The sequence below is a fragment of the Maniola jurtina genome, chromosome 26, assembly GCF_905333055.1.
Source record: "Maniola jurtina chromosome 26, ilManJurt1.1, whole genome shotgun sequence".
NCBI lineage: Eukaryota > Metazoa > Arthropoda > Insecta > Lepidoptera > Nymphalidae > Maniola > Maniola jurtina.
The window spans coordinates 4204872-4220600 of NC_060054.1; the positions used below are offsets into that span (position 1 = coordinate 4204872).

Here is a 15729-nt window from a genome sequence, read left to right on the forward strand (position 1 = left end):
ACTGCAAAAGAGGTCTGGGATTGTTTATGCACAGCTTACGAAGACAAGGGGTGGGGAAGACGAATTACGTTACAACGAAAACTCTGGCAATGTAAACTTGAAAACTTCGAGTCTATGGAGAAGTACATCTCCGAAATAATGTTTTTGTGTAATCAGTTGCATGACATCGATGCTCCAATTGATGATGACTGGATAGTGTCTATTATGCTGAGCGGGTTGAGTGAAGTATATAATCCCCTTATAATGGCTGTAGACAACAGTGGACAAAAACTGAGCCTTGAGCAAATTAAAACCAAATTGATACAAGAGGCGAATAGACAACGAGATGAGTCAAGTAGGATTACATCGTCGAATGTTTTGATGGCGAATAAATCGAATATGATTTCCCATAAATCGAAATCAAATAGTTATTCGAAGGTTAATAAGTCGAAAGTCTTTAAATGCTTTAGGTGTCATGAACCAGATCACAAAGCATCAGAATGCAAAGAAAAGAAGCAGATTAGAACAGTAAATAATTTTGCGTCGATTTGCATGAATACTGTAGACAAGAAGCCAGTTAAAACGAAGAGTTGGTATATTGACAGTGGATGTTCGCACCATATGACCCACGATGTACATAATTTATCCAAATATAAAAAACAGGCGGATAAGAAAATAAGAGTGGCAAATGGGGAAGAATTGTCGATCCAAGGTAAAGGGAGTGCTAATGTGAAGATCAATGCAAATACAGAACTTGTATTGGATAATGTTTTGCACGTTCCCGAATTGTCCATGAATTTAATTTCTGTGAGCAAGCTAGCTAAAAAAGATTACGTTGTGAATTTTAACAAAAAAGGTTGTATCATAACGAAAGAGGATAAAGAAATTGTCAAATGTCAGGATGTTGGTGGAATTTTCGAATTAAAAGAAAATCATAACATGTCATTGAACGTGACATTGTCAAGTCAAACTTTATCAAATCTTTGGCATAGAAGGTTAGCACATTTGAGTAGAAAATATATGGATAATTTGAAAAATCTTGTGAATGGAATGGAATTTAAACAAAATGATTTAATCGAACCATGTATACCATGCATTGAAGGGAAGACGTGTAGGAGTCCTTTTAAGAACAAAGGTACTAGAGCACGGGATATCTTGGAAATAGTGCATAGCGATATTTGCGGTCCGATGGAAGAGCCATCGTTTAGTGGTTCAAGATACATGTTACTGTTTATCGATGACTTTACTCGGAAAACACATGTATATTTTCTGCAAAATAAAAGTCAAACTTTCGAGAAATTTCGTGAGTATAAGGCGGAAGTAGAGAAAGAGATGAACAAATCAATTAAATGTTTAAGGTCTGACAATGGGTCGGAGTACTGTAATCGATTGTTTAATAAATTTTTTAGCTCTGAAGGTATTAAGCATCAGACGACGGTCCCGTACACACCTGAACAAAATGGTGTTGCTGAGAGGGCAAATAGATCGATTATAGAAAAAGCAAGAGCATTGTTATGTCAAGCTAATTTAAATAAGAAGTATTGGGCAGAAGCTGTAAATACTGTTGTATATTTAAAAAATAGAAGCCCTACTAAGGCCGTAAAAGATGGTGTTCCGGAGGAATTATGGACAGGGAAGAAAGTTGATCTAAGTCATCTTAAGGTGTTTGGCTGTTTAGCATATGGATTAAAACCGAAACAAAAGAGACAAAAATTGGATAGCAAAACAGTACCAATGATTTTTGTTGGATATCCTAGTAACACTAAGGGTTATCGGTTGATGGATCCAAAGACAAGTACCGTTCATGTATATAGAGATGTTAAATTTTTAGAGAATACTTTTCCTGGTGTTAATGATATAGAAACGAAGAACACAGTTGTTCCTATATATCTGGATGAGGGACAAAAAGAGTCTGTGCCAAATGACAATCTTAAAGAGATTGAAAATAAGGACGTAAACAAAATAAGGAATAAAGTTGAAACTATTGTTGAGACAGTTGATGATAACAATAAAACTGAGAACAATGTAGAAATTGTTAATAATCAAGACGAGACCAAAAACGTTGTGGAAAGGGTTGAACCACGTTATAATCTTAGATCACGTAAGCAACCAGATGTAAATAATTGCATATGTAAAGCCATTGCAGATATTAACGGCGATCCTTTAACCATTGAGGAGGCTTTAGCGAGACCAGATGGGGATTTATGGCAAAAAGCTATAGATGAAGAGATTCGGTCACTAAAGGAAAACGAAACATGGAAGTTAGTTCAATTACCAAAGGACAAAAAGCCGATTCATTGCAAGTGGGTTTTTAGGATTAAAAAAGATAGCGATGGAAATATTGTAAAATATAAGGCTAGGCTAGTAGCGAAAGGCTTTACACAGGTACGTGGTGTAGATTATAACGAAACGTATTCACCTGTAGTTCGAAGCTCCACTTTGCGGCTATTGTTCTCACTAGCTGCTGAATACGATTGGTTTATTGATCAATGGGATGTAAATACTGCGTTTTTGTATGGTAAGTTAAAGGAAGATATTTACATGTTACAGCCAAAAGGTGCAGTTGCCAAAGGTCAAGAAACCATGGTATGTAAATTGCAAAGGTCCTTGTATGGCCTGAAGCAAGCTTCGAATGCGTGGTTTAACGAATTAGATAGGACAATGTTAGATTTAGGTTTTGTACAGTCGAAAATAGAGCCATGTATGTATAACAAAAGCTCGGGTAACAATAAGAGAATTATTGTTGTAATATATGTAGATGATATATTTGTTTTCGGAAATAGTAAAGAGGAGAAGCATAATTTAAAAATAGGTCTTCTCGATAGATTTAAATTAAAAGATTTAGGTCCGGCTAGGCATGTTTTAGGAATGCGACTGAGAAGGGAAAATGGTGCAATATTTCTCGATCAGGAACAGTACATTCTGAATGTTTTGGATGAATTTGGGTTATCAGATTGTAAGCCTGCATCAACTCCAATGGAGGTTGGGCTTAAGTTAGAAGAGGCGTCAGAATCAGATACGAGTCATTTGCCGTACCAAAACTTGATAGGGTGTCTAAATTATTTAGCAGTTAATACAAGACCTGATATTGCACATGCTTTGAGTGTTTTGTCGCAATTTAATTCTGCTCATAATGAATTACACTATAAAGCTGCCCAAAGAGTACTGCGTTACTTGAAAGGAACGTCTAAACTATGTTTAAAGTTTGTAAAATCTGATAAAGTTATTTTACGTGGTTATGTAGATGCAGACTGGGGCGGTGCATATGACAGGAAGTCATTCACTGGTTTAATTTTTAAACTAGGTCTTAATTTAATAACATGGGAAAGTAGAAAACAGCAATGTGTTTCGTTGTCTTCTACAGAATCAGAGTATGTAGGTCTATGTCAAGCGTCTAAGGAGGCGGTATACCTACGTAATTTGCTAGGTGAGTTTCTCTTAGTAAATGATGATTGTTTAATTAGTCCAGTTGTGGTGTATAATGACAATCAATCTTGTCATAAAATAGCAAACAATAAGATGAATCACAACAGAACTAAGCATATTGATATTAAGTATCATTATATAAGAGAGGCTATAGCAAACAATTTAGTTAAAATTGAATATATGCCAACTGAAAAAATGGTGGCAGATATTTTAACAAAATGTTTACATGGTCCTAAAATGAAACATTTTTTATCAGAGTTATGTCTGAAGATATTTGATTAAGGGGGCATAGGGCATAATATTGTAATTGGAATATTATGAGCTTGCCGTAGAACTGGTTTATAGTTTAATTTATTTTGTAATCAAATATTTTCGACAGTTTTATTTCTTTAATCTGATTGACAGAAAATTGTAAAGGCGTGTTTATATTACAATGTAATAGATTGAGGGCGCGATGTAAGGGCGTGTTTATATTACACTGTAATAAGTTAAGGGCATACTATGTCAGTTGCGATGTAATGGATTAAGGGCGCGTATTGGAACATAATATATGTAATCTCATTACATCAAGAAAAACTTAAGACAAAAATAATGTTCTATTTTTGTAGGATGATTTTCTGTCATTCGATATTCGAGATTTGATGTATCGTTCCACATGATCGTCGTAAAAAGTATGTCTTCTTGTAAACATTAAATTATAATTATTAATATAATAAAGATTGAGTTTGTGGGCGGAACAAGATTTTATTATTACCATTTGAAAGAAGTGTTCAACACACGCTCAACGATTCTCTTTGGTGGTTAAATACTCGCGCAGTTATGTTACAAATTGATCTAAAATTACCTGCACAACAAAGTTGGCGAGCTTGGGCCGGGTAGCGAGATAGTTGAGGACATAGTTGCGTATATCCAGACGTTGCTGCACTGTGAAACTTGTGGTAGACCTGAAAATACATTAACTCACAACCGACTTCCAAAACCACTACAAAGTAAAAACAACTACAGAGTTTAAAAAATCTATTAAAACTATGCTCCTGAGAAAAGCATATTATACTATCGAAGATTATGTAAATGATAAAAGAGCGTGGATTTGACCTGCAATTCGCTCCAGCAATGCGCGGGACTTCAATTGCTTTTATACATGGCATAATATTGTATATCAAATCTTTGTAAAGAGCAACCGCCGAGTTTCTTGCTGGTTCTTCTCGGTAGGAAAGGCATTCCGAACCAGTGGTAGATGCTTTTGACGATTCAAAAGAACTTGTAAAAGTCTAATTGAATAAAAATATTTAGAATTTTTCGAATTTTGTACTTTACACAAATCAACCTGCACTTTCACCTGGTGGTAAGTGATGATGCAGTCTAAGATGGAAGCGGGCTAACCTGGAAGGGGTATGGCAGGTTTTATTAAACCCATACCCCTAGGTTTCTACACGGCATCGTACCGGAATGCTAAATCTGTCAGTAGGGGGGTAACTAGCCACGGCCGAAGCCTCCCACCAGACCAAAATGTATATGTGATTCTTTTATTTCAAAGTTATTTACCTGCTAATAAGCTTGGCGAGTGTAGTAGCTGCTAACAGCTGGGAGTAACTTGAGTTGGACCTCTCCAGCAAAGCCTGGCATTTACTCAGGGTGTCAGGAGACTCCTGGAATTGAAGACAAGTTAGTGCATGTAATCTTTATGTGCGGTTGAGGTTTCATACATTATATGAAATGAATGAAATATGCTTTACAAGGAGCCAAAAGCTTAATTTGCTATAATACGCTGATAAAAAACACACAAGTGTGTTTTGGTGGATTTGTGTGGTGGTAGTGTGTGTTGCTTGCTTTGTGGCTGGCTTTTCCTGCATGTATAGCAGTGGGAGGGCGGGCACTGTACAGGAGATAGGCGCCATTTGTCCCGCCTTAACGCATCTATCTCGCTCTATCATATAGCGCTGTCCCTCTCTCTCCACCACCACCGCCAGCAGTGCGGAGCGTGGCCACAAGGTGGCCTCGTTTGCCATTTTATTCATTGCGTTGAAAATCACCAGGTAGAATTCAAAGTTAAGCATCGAGTAAGGTAAGTAAATTAATTTTCAGTGGATTATAGCAAATTCAGCTTTTGATACCTTGTATATTATGGACTTCCGCAAAGTAACGGCTATACAAGAAATATGCCTTATTGTACAAAAACCCAAAAAAATGATATGTTAAAATGAAATTATGTCAATAACCTCATCTACATTCCACAAATTCGCAGTTTTCGGATTTTTCCTTTACTTGTGCTATAAAACCTACCTTACTTCCAAATTTCATGATTCTAGGTCAACGGGAAGTACCCTACAGGATTTTCTTGACAGACAACAGGCAGACAGACAATAAAGTGATCCTATAAGGGTCCTTTGTTTCCTTACAGAACCCTAAAAAGAAAGAAGTGCTGGATCCAGCAGTATGCATAATGTAGACCAGTGATAATATCTCACCTGGAATCTGACGACAGCAATCTCAGCCTGGTCCCGGATAGCTGGATCCTGGGACTCATACAGCTGCTTGCACAGAAGTTCTATTTGGATCACCTCCTGAAATGTTACATAATTTAGTCTACATAATAGTGTTTTTTTTTACCTGACTACGGCAAAGCCAAAAGGAAGGGTTATTATTTTAACAGTCTATGTATGTATGTGTGTATGTTTGTATCCAGATTCTGTGTGTTCCACCGTAGCGCCTAAACTACTGGGCCGATTTTGATGAATGAGGTGTCAATCGATTCGTCGTAAAGGTCCAGGTGACATAGGCTACATCTTATACAAAAAAATTGACCTAACGGATGTTACATGAAAAAAAGTGGGGGTCTCCAAAATTTTTTTTTGCAATTGTATCAAGTGGGGTGTCAAATGAAAGAGGAGAAAATTCTGGGTCCATAAATGTAAATGTACTACAACATTAAAATATACCAAGCGACAGAAAAACAATTTTACTTTAATATTTCAGCGTTTATTAAGACGATCGCAGTCGGGTTTTAGTTTTCAACTTTATCTTGTTAACTGGGTAAGAAATACATGGAAACTGTCTGAGAAATCTTCAGCCCCTTTTTTGTGAAAACAATTTTGGTATAGTCAATTTTTCAGTCAAGCGTGAGTTGTCCATAAAAATCAATAAAATTGACTAAATTTTTTTTATGCTGATCGAGTTAAAGTTTCATAAGACAGTTCTAATAATTATCCTATGAGTTTAAACAGAAGTCATAGGTCAACTAGTCATTATAATAGATGTTATTGTAAACAGTTTTAACTAATTTTTTTTAAGGTTTTACCCCAGGATGCATGTGTCACAAATATAGTAATAAAAACAAATTATTATGAAATTTCATACAGTGCTGAGTTACAGTTGCTAATTCTGTTTGTACACAATCTCTTAAATTCAACGTTAACACCAACTAATCGCCAGCCTACCGGTCTCTTAAGAATTAACGGGATAAGGACTTAGTCCACTACGATGACCAAGTGTGGATTGTCATACTTCTCCTTTTAGAACATTATGCAGAACTCTCAAGCAGGTTTCCTCAATGTTTTCCGTCACTGTTGAAGCAAGTGATATATGATTGTTCAAAGTGCAAAAAAAGTTCTATAAAGTCAGAGGTGCATGCCCGGGATCGAACCCTAGACCACCCAAATAGAAGGACAACATCTTAACTGCTAGGCCATAACAACTATGCTACTATTAATGTGCTACTATCCCTTTTATAATGATCCATGTGGAAAATGATAGCAGTCGTATGAAGGATTAACATACATCCAGACTTGAACATTTAAGATATTAGTAAGATTTTAGCCACTAAGTTAATCTCTGACTGCAATAATAATGCATTCTACTCATTTAATGATTTACATTCATGTACAAGAAAAATATAATGTTGATAATTTGAAGTCCAGTCTAAGACGAAAGCAAGCTAACTTGGGAAGTTTTATTTAGCCCATATACACAACTAATCGGGACCTATACAAATTTGTTCGGCAAGACAATTCAATCGCTTGGTATTAAAGTTCATTAGTTTCTAAAGTTTTGTGTGCATCTGAATGAACACCATTGTATGTTAAATAGAACCTAGTTTAGCTCAGTTTTTGTAACTCAAAATCAATAGTTATTGTAGGAAATCATAATCGTTAAGAATATATGAGCTCTTATTACGGTTTTCGGAAGTTACACATAATAGAAAGCGTAAAATCGCTGTGTTTACAAATTGCTGACTCTGTTTCATTTCAAGGGTAACTATTGTCAACACCTTATAACCAATGTGCCGGCAAATTATTAAGTTCGTAACAATCAAAAACTTTTATAAACAAATAAGTTATTAAACAATAACGTCCGAAATAGTTCTTCAATAGAAAAATTCCGGCAAGAATCTTTATAATACGCCATCGGAAGTCGACAAAAACAAATGGTAACATAACACATACTTTAAATGGTTACACACGAAAATTATATAGCAGACTTATTTTGAGTTGTCTAACAATGTGCGACGGAGATTTTGAGTGTATAATTATGTTAAAATAAGTAAAATACCGTAATATTTTGATACTCACCTGTTCTTCGGCCATCTTTGTTATTTTCATGCATTTGAAGTGACGTTCGTTTACAGCGCTGATAAGACCATAGACAAAATAAAGACATGACCACACTATCAACTTTTTAAGAATAGGGTTTGAACGTTTCTTGATTTCTTTAATTAAAATCTGATTATAAGCTACAGTATACAGAAATATCCCAAGATATGATTTGAAATAATAATACTTAGTCTTTTTCTAAAAAGACCTAGGTACAGTAAAATAATACTGGCCAACTTCATTTTAAAAATCTTAAATTGCTGTCAATAAAATAGAAAGAAGAATAAAAAGAAAGAAATCTTCTATAATCAATATCTTACAAAAAAATCCAATATACATGGCCAAATTTAAGTGATTTTATTTTCCATACAAAATAATCTAGAATTCTCATCTAATTACGATTTGGTATTTTGAATATGTTGCGAATGAAACTGACGAAACTGAAGCAACTTTACGCTACTGCATTTTTACCGAAATTATTAAAAGAAACTAAAACAGTAAAAAAAGATATAGATAAGTGTAAGTAATTCATGGACCTTGTTTTTCTAATGTTGATAAGAGTAGTAGAGTAGAGTAGATAGTTAGTAGGTATCGAGATTCGGATTTCAGATTATAATTAAAAATAACCCTAGCCAGAAATTGAATCCAAGTCTATCTTAGGTTCTTCCCATTTCCATTTATTTACAACAACATAATTTTTGTAAGACAAAATATTCTTAGTTACAAGAAGGTTGGCGATCTACACAACAGGCTGACTAGACACCGTAACAGGCTTGCGACTCCTTCGCTCCGTCTCAGGAAGGTCCAAAAGTCATTTGTGGGAATGGGTATAATCTTCTATAACAGTTATTTGAAGATTTAGATAACAACAGACAAACAGACTGCATTTATACGGACTTTCAAAAAGCTTTTGATAGGGTAGATCATAAACGCTTATTAGAAAAATTAGCTTATAACGGTATACGTGGTGATCTTTGGCGATGGTTTAAATCATACATATCAGGTCGTACTCAAAGAGTTATTATCAGTGGTCATGAATCTAAATTGGTTATGATTACTTCTGGAGTTCCTCAAGGATCAATTCTTGGACCTCTTTTATTTATTTTATTCATAAACGATATTCATGAATGCTTTAAGCATAGTAATTTCCTACTATATGCAGATGATCTTAAAATATTTAAAACAATTGAACTACGAGATAATCATGACCATCTTCAAGCTGATTTAAATAGATTTACTATATATTGTTCACAAAATAAACTTAATCTAAGCTTAAATAAATGTAAGCATATTACTTTTACAAAAAAGAAATCCGCTAGCTACTATACATATTCGCTCTGTGGAGAGGCTCTAGAGAAGGTTAGTGATATTAAAGATCTAGGAATAACATTGGATAGTAAGTTACATTTAGACACGCATGTACAAAATATTGTGAATAAAGCATATAAAATGTATGGATTTATAATGCGGACCGGTACTAATTTCAAGAGAGTTGCTACCTATCTACATTTGTATAAATCGCTTGTTCGCGCTCAACTGGAATATGCTGTTTGTATTTGGAATCCCTATTACGATAAATATGTTAAGAGATTAGAAACTATACAAAAAAAATTTTTACGGAGGATGCACTATAAATGCACAAGAGGATACCTTCCCTATGACCAACTTCTTTTAAAATATAATATACTAGACTTACAGTCGAGGCGCAAACAACTTGAAGCTATGCTCTTATTTGATCTGTGTCATAACAAATACGATTGTATTCCCTTAACTCGTAAACTCTGCTATAAAGTACCAGTTAGAAGTCATGTACGTAGTAATCAGACGCATAAACTTTTTGCTATTATAAAATGTCGTACAAATTCTGGCAAACGCTCACCACTATGGAGAATGACACAGTCATATAATGCATGCTTTGGTAATATTGATATCTTTTCGACTCGCGTGGGCTCTTTCAAGAAGCTGGTCATAGATTCTCTTAAAAATAATAATACTATATTAAACTAAGGCTGTAGGATAATTAGAATATAGACGATAAATTAACTAATATATTTTTAATTACAACACTAATATTAATTTATAGATGTAACTATGTAGTAAAGTATAATTAATAATATGTGGTTGACGTAGTGGGTAGCACATATAATATTACTATATCTATATTATTACTGTTTTTTACCGCTTGTGTGCTACCGTTTGTTAATCCAAAAATAAATAAATAAAATAACAAAATTCCTCAGTCAATTTTGGACTTGCCTTTACACAGGTTCAAAAAATCTATTAAAAATATGCTCCTGAGAAAAGCATATTATACTATCGAAGATTATGTAAATGATAAAAAAGCGTGGATTTGAACTTCGATTCGCTCCAGCAATGCGCAGGACTTCAATTGCTTGTATACATGGCATAATATTGTATATCAAATCATTGAAAAGAGCAACCGCCGAGTTTCTTGCTGGTTCTTCTCGGTAGGAAAGGCATTCCGAACCAGTGGTAGATGCTTTTGACGATTCGAAAGAACTTGTAAAAGTCTAATTGAATAAAAACATTTTGAATTTTGATTTTTTTTTTTTTGAATTTCCATTATAGACTGAATCAAAATTATTCATCTTTATCGCAGGAAAATCTCATTTATGCAGCAAGATGTCAAATTATAAAAGAAGTAAATTATTATTTTTGCTAACACTACTTATCTGAATATTTCAGGTTCTATCGATTATTTCAGTAAGACAACACACAAAAAATATAAAAGCACTGACTCGGGGTCCAAGGATGATGATAGTAGTGCAAGACGGAAGGCTATAATCGACCAATGCTTTCCCGAAAAAACACCGATACTACATGAAAAAGATACAACACCTGAATTGCTGTCAAAAGAAAAAGTCAGGCTTTATAACATTGAAGATAAAAACAAATCATCAATTTTTGAAAATGATAAAATTGAACAAAAAGTTAAGGAGGATGAACTGCGAAATGCCGAAGTTCAGGCAGTTGCAGCAAAAGTAGAAGAAGTAAAGCTAGCTCACGATATTATTCATACTGACAAGACATTACATGTTGAAACTGATGGAGCTAAAGTTACTAACATCGGATTACTAGAAAACACTATCGTGGACTCAAACACAGAAGAGTCACAAAAGTTAACCCATAATACTGTCCAAATTGACAGGACTCCACAATCTAATGGAGCCAAAGTTGAAGAGCTAGGTACTTCAAAAGTTTCAGAATTGCTGCAAGATACTAACATTCAAGCAACCACGGGCAACTTTGGAGATGATGAAAAGATAGCTCATAATATTGTCCATATTGACAAGACACCACATGTTAAAGACATAAACGCTCCAAAAGAAGAAGAAACTCTACAAAAAGTTGAACTGCAAGCTACTGTAGCAAAAACAGAACAAGAGAAACTTGCTCACCATATCGTTCACATCGACAAGACACCATTGGTCGATATTAGTACAGTAGAAATTAAAAACTCTAACCCTACTTTGTCAGTATCAGAAGCACTACAAAAAGATGAAGATAGAGATATTGCAGCAGAATTAGAAAAAGAAAAATTAGCTCAGCATACATATAATATTGCTAAAGGTAATCCTACTCAAAGACTTTCGGAACAAAAACAAAACACTAATGTTCAAGCCACTACAGAAAAAATAGAAGAAGAAAAGCTAGCTCAGAAAATTGACCAAATTGACGAAATACCACACGTTGAAGCTGGCGTTGCTAAATTTGATGGATTCAATGTTTCTCCTAAAATTCTTGGCCATGACCCCAACCCCAACTTATCTATAGGGGAACCCAAGCTAGACAATTTTCCTGGGCAACCAGAGCAAGTTAACTTAGATGAGTTAGCAAAGAAATGCCTAGGAAAGCCAGATGGTGATGTTGATCAAATTTTACTTAAAGAGTTGAAGAACATTTCCCAAGTAAATTCGCTGAAATTTAATTTACCAAAGGATGATTTTTATCAAAAATATTTCAGCCAAATATTACAAGAAAAAACAAAAGACAATAACAATATTGTTTTTGACATTTCGGACACACATCTTGAACAAATTCTACGTAATGAAATAAAAGGTTTAACAGATAATGAAATGAAATTGGATCATTTTCACCCATTTCATTTAGATACAGTTCCCTTAATTACTACTGACACGAGAGATTATAAAAATGAATTTGACAGAAAATATTCACCCGACGGTGCTAAGAATCTTCTACTCGAAATTCCTGCTGTTTTGGATCCATATGACATGCAAGCAATTCCTTTTTATCAATATGTCACTAAAGAGAATATTATACTGAAAGAAGTACAACTAGATGAGGCCCCGGTGCAGAATTCTTCTACTGATGGGATTATAGGTGAAACTGAAATTAATGCCCCAATGAATGAAGATGTTATACTAAAAAGAGAAGAAGAAACAGAAAACATCCAAGAAAATGCCTTAAACACTGTAGTGAAAGAACTTGAAGAAGGAGGACCTGAAGACCGTAAAGTTGGCTCAACTAATGCCGTTGAACCATTAACAGAAGTTGATGCTAGTTTAAAATCAACAGAGGCGCCCACTATAACTGAATCTGATGTCGCAAAATTACTTGAATACAAAAATGTGCTGATGGCACAACAGGAAGCATTTGAAAATATGAGTCCTAATTTTGTGCCACGTGAGTTTCCTACCGTGGAAACCAGCACTCAACCTGCTAAGCCTTCATCTACAATGGGAGAGTATCCAATTGAAAATTCCACGCAAACTTTACTGACAACGTCAACGCCAACGCCAACAGATCCTTTTGGAAATCCTATACAAAGTGAATCTGATCAAGGACAGTATAAGCCATTTGATGAAACACGGACAGATACTGCTATATCTGCACATCAAGACCCCGATGAATACTTTCCAACGAGCCATCTCAATTCTTTCATGGGCGTTGGCATTCAACAAGTCGAATATATTGTTACTGATAGTAATCTCACGTATACTGGAGTGTTTGATACTAAAACTACATGCAGCGATAATACAGATCAGTCAACTACCGAAAATCTTATGTCTCAAAGCATATCATATTATTCAACGTTTCCGCAGCTTTCAGATTTTTCAGGAAATTCAAAAGAAACTTTCAGTAAATCTGAGTATCATTTTGATGAGAAAGAGCGTATTACACATATTCTTATACAGCCAAAGCGAGATGTTAAAGAAGAACTTATTCAACCAGAAGCAAAATTACACAATATTCAAGTAGATATCCACCTAGAGCCAAAACCCAAACTAGAAGAATTTAGAGAAGAGAGTATCCAACAGCAGCCGAGAAGAGAAGAGAGAGTAGAAGCTTCTGACATTAAGAATGTAGATGCACTTTCAAATGAAACTACTCCTCTTTCAGTTCTATTAAGGAGGGTTAGGGAACGAAATCGCTTGGAATCAATAAGGTCTGTTAAAATGGAAACCGAAGTAGCGAAAAAGCCCCCTTGCTTAACACCGTTAGATAGGAGTAAACCGAAAACCACCATGCATCCATCACCTTGTCAGCCCAAACCTAAAGAGAAAGAGAAACACAAATGTCCAGACCCGTGCAAACCACCTAAGAAAAAGGATCCTTGCGCGAAATTTGTGCCCTTCTTTCTACATTCAATTGTTAGATCGAACCTTGACGTTTCCATCCCTTGTACTACGCGATACGATCAGATTTACACTTACATATCCTTGGCTAAAGAGATTGCTTTTAAAAAATTGAAGCATCTCAGCCATATTTTGGGTTTTTTTAGTATTAAATACAAAGACGATGAAATGGATGATATCGTGTGCGCTAGAGACTTCAATCCTTGGGTACCGATACCCTCCTGGCCTGTTCCGAAGGTAGAGAAGAAACAGCCTTTTGCGTGTCCTAAAGAAGGATGTAAGCTCCCTGTTCACCCAGTACGGTCCAATACGGGCAAACCTTGCTTAGGAATGCCCAAAAAAATATCCCCGTCCAGAATCGTGCGTGAATCTACAATATAACTACGTGAAGAAATATAATAATTTTAAAAAAATATTGCTGTCTCAAAATCTGTGAATAAAATGCTCGATAGATAATATCTGAATTATTTTATAATGTTTTTAAATAGCTAGTTACTTATATATTTTGTAGCTCAGGCTTTTTACTGGGTAAGTTTTGCTTGACAAGTGTAAATTAAAAATTAATAACACTCCCGACAAGTGAAGGTTACATTAACTAGAAAAGAGCTGATAACTTTTTCAAACGGCTGAACCGATTTTCTTGGATTATAGCTAAGAACACTCTCGATCAAGCCACCTTTCAAACAAAAAAAAAAAAACTAAATTAAAATCGGTTCATTAGGAGCTACGATGCCAGAGACAGATACACTGACACACAGATACACAGATACAGATACACACGTCAAACTTATAACACCCCTCTTTTTGAGTCGGGGGTTAAAAAAGAAGCAGTTCACTCTGATATATTCTATCCGCGGAAAGAAGTTAATATAGCTCTCTCTCTCTCTCTCTCTCTCTCTGTTAAGAAACCCCATACAAATGATAGAGACAAAAATATCAGCGGCCGTTAAGCCAGTTCGAGTCACCAATCAATCGCAAACGAATCTATGTTTTCTTCGAATTTCGAATGTTTTCGAAAACATTTTCAAATTGTATTTCGAATGTCTTTTGTAAACATTTTTGAATTGAATTTCGAATGTTTTCTGAAAAGAAATTTGTGATTAGTTTTTTTTTTTTTTTCTCTCTCGTCTGGCTTTTACAATGATTAGCCAATGTCAAGTTTGTAGTTATTTGTAACAAGTTAGCTAAACTATACAAGTATGGACCCCGTCTGTGCCGGCGCTCGCCGACACACGCACGGCACCCCCTTAGAGCGCTTTCCAGTCAGTTTTAACAAAAAAAAAAACACTCCAAAAAGGCAGAGCACGCCCGCCAGCTAACACCTACACAGACGAAGTCCATTTCGAATGTCTTTTGTAAACATTATCGAATTGAATTCCGAATGTTTTTTGAAAAGATAGGATAGTGTGATTAGCTGGTAGCTCTCTGGTAAAATGGTTACAGCCCACGAGTATTATACGTCTACTAGCTGATACCCACGACTTCGTTCGCGCGGATGTAGGTTTTTAAAATTCCCGTGGGAACTCTTTGATTTTCCGGGATAAAAAGTAGCCTATGTGCTAATCCAGGGTATAATCTATCTCCATTCTAAATTTCAGCCCAATCCGTCCAGTATTTTTTGCGTGAAGGAGTAACAAACATACACACACACACACACACACACACATACAAACTTTCTCCTTTATAATATTAGTGTGAAGTGTGATGTGATGTAGCCCACTAAGTTTTTTGTCTCTATCATTTGTATGCGATTACGTAACAGAGAGAGCGCTATACTAACTTCTTTCCATGGATCGAGATGATACCGATAGGTAACTTTGATTGCATATTCAAAGAGTACAACATTTGAAGAAGCGTCAGATCATAGATGGTAGATTTGCAATCTCGACCTGTTGCGTACTATACTTTTTTTAAATTAGGGTTTTTTTTGAGTTGATAGTCCGCATACACCCTAAGGGCCGGCGCACATATGGCGGATAGCAGCGCAGAGCATGCTAGCGAAGTTTTCTAATCGCGTGAAACATTAGGTACGCGAATTTCTACCAGAGAATGCGCGAGCACGCGCGGGACTGCGCTCGGATGCACAATTGATTTTAGATATTATTTCAATGCGGACA

General features: G+C 35.4%; 3 protein-coding genes across 4 annotated transcripts in view; 1 reads left to right on the plus strand and 2 right to left on the minus strand.

Moving 5' to 3' along the window:
• Nucleotides 1–8003, minus strand: part of LOC123878591 (exportin-7-B) — a 29585-nt gene extending 21582 nt beyond the window's left edge. The window contains exons 1-4 of the mRNA XM_045925867.1: nt 7974–8003; nt 5874–5969; nt 4951–5054; nt 4250–4349 (exon numbers count right to left, since the gene is read on the minus strand). Coding sequence (XP_045781823.1) covers nt 4250–4349; nt 4951–5054; nt 5874–5969; nt 7974–8003 — 330 coding nt within the window. The remainder of the gene's footprint in view (nt 1–4249; nt 4350–4950; nt 5055–5873; nt 5970–7973) is intronic.
• Nucleotides 8004–8256: 253 nt separating this feature from the next.
• On the plus strand, nt 8257–14068 carry LOC123878590. Its single transcript, XM_045925866.1, has 2 exons — nt 8257–8513; nt 10701–14068. The coding sequence occupies exons 1-2, from the start codon at nt 8411–8413 to the stop codon at nt 13991–13993; spliced, it is 3396 nt and encodes a 1131-aa protein (XP_045781822.1). The 5' UTR covers nt 8257–8410; the 3' UTR covers nt 13994–14068.
• A 1421-nt stretch (nt 14069–15489) lies between these two features.
• LOC123878597 (heat shock 70 kDa protein cognate 5) overlaps nt 15490–15729 on the minus strand; it is a 30785-nt gene continuing 30545 nt past the window's right edge. For both annotated transcript variants that reach the window (XR_006798850.1, XR_006798849.1), the window contains exon 16: nt 15490–15516. The gene's annotated coding sequence lies outside the window, so the exon portion shown is untranslated. The remainder of the gene's footprint in view (nt 15517–15729) is intronic.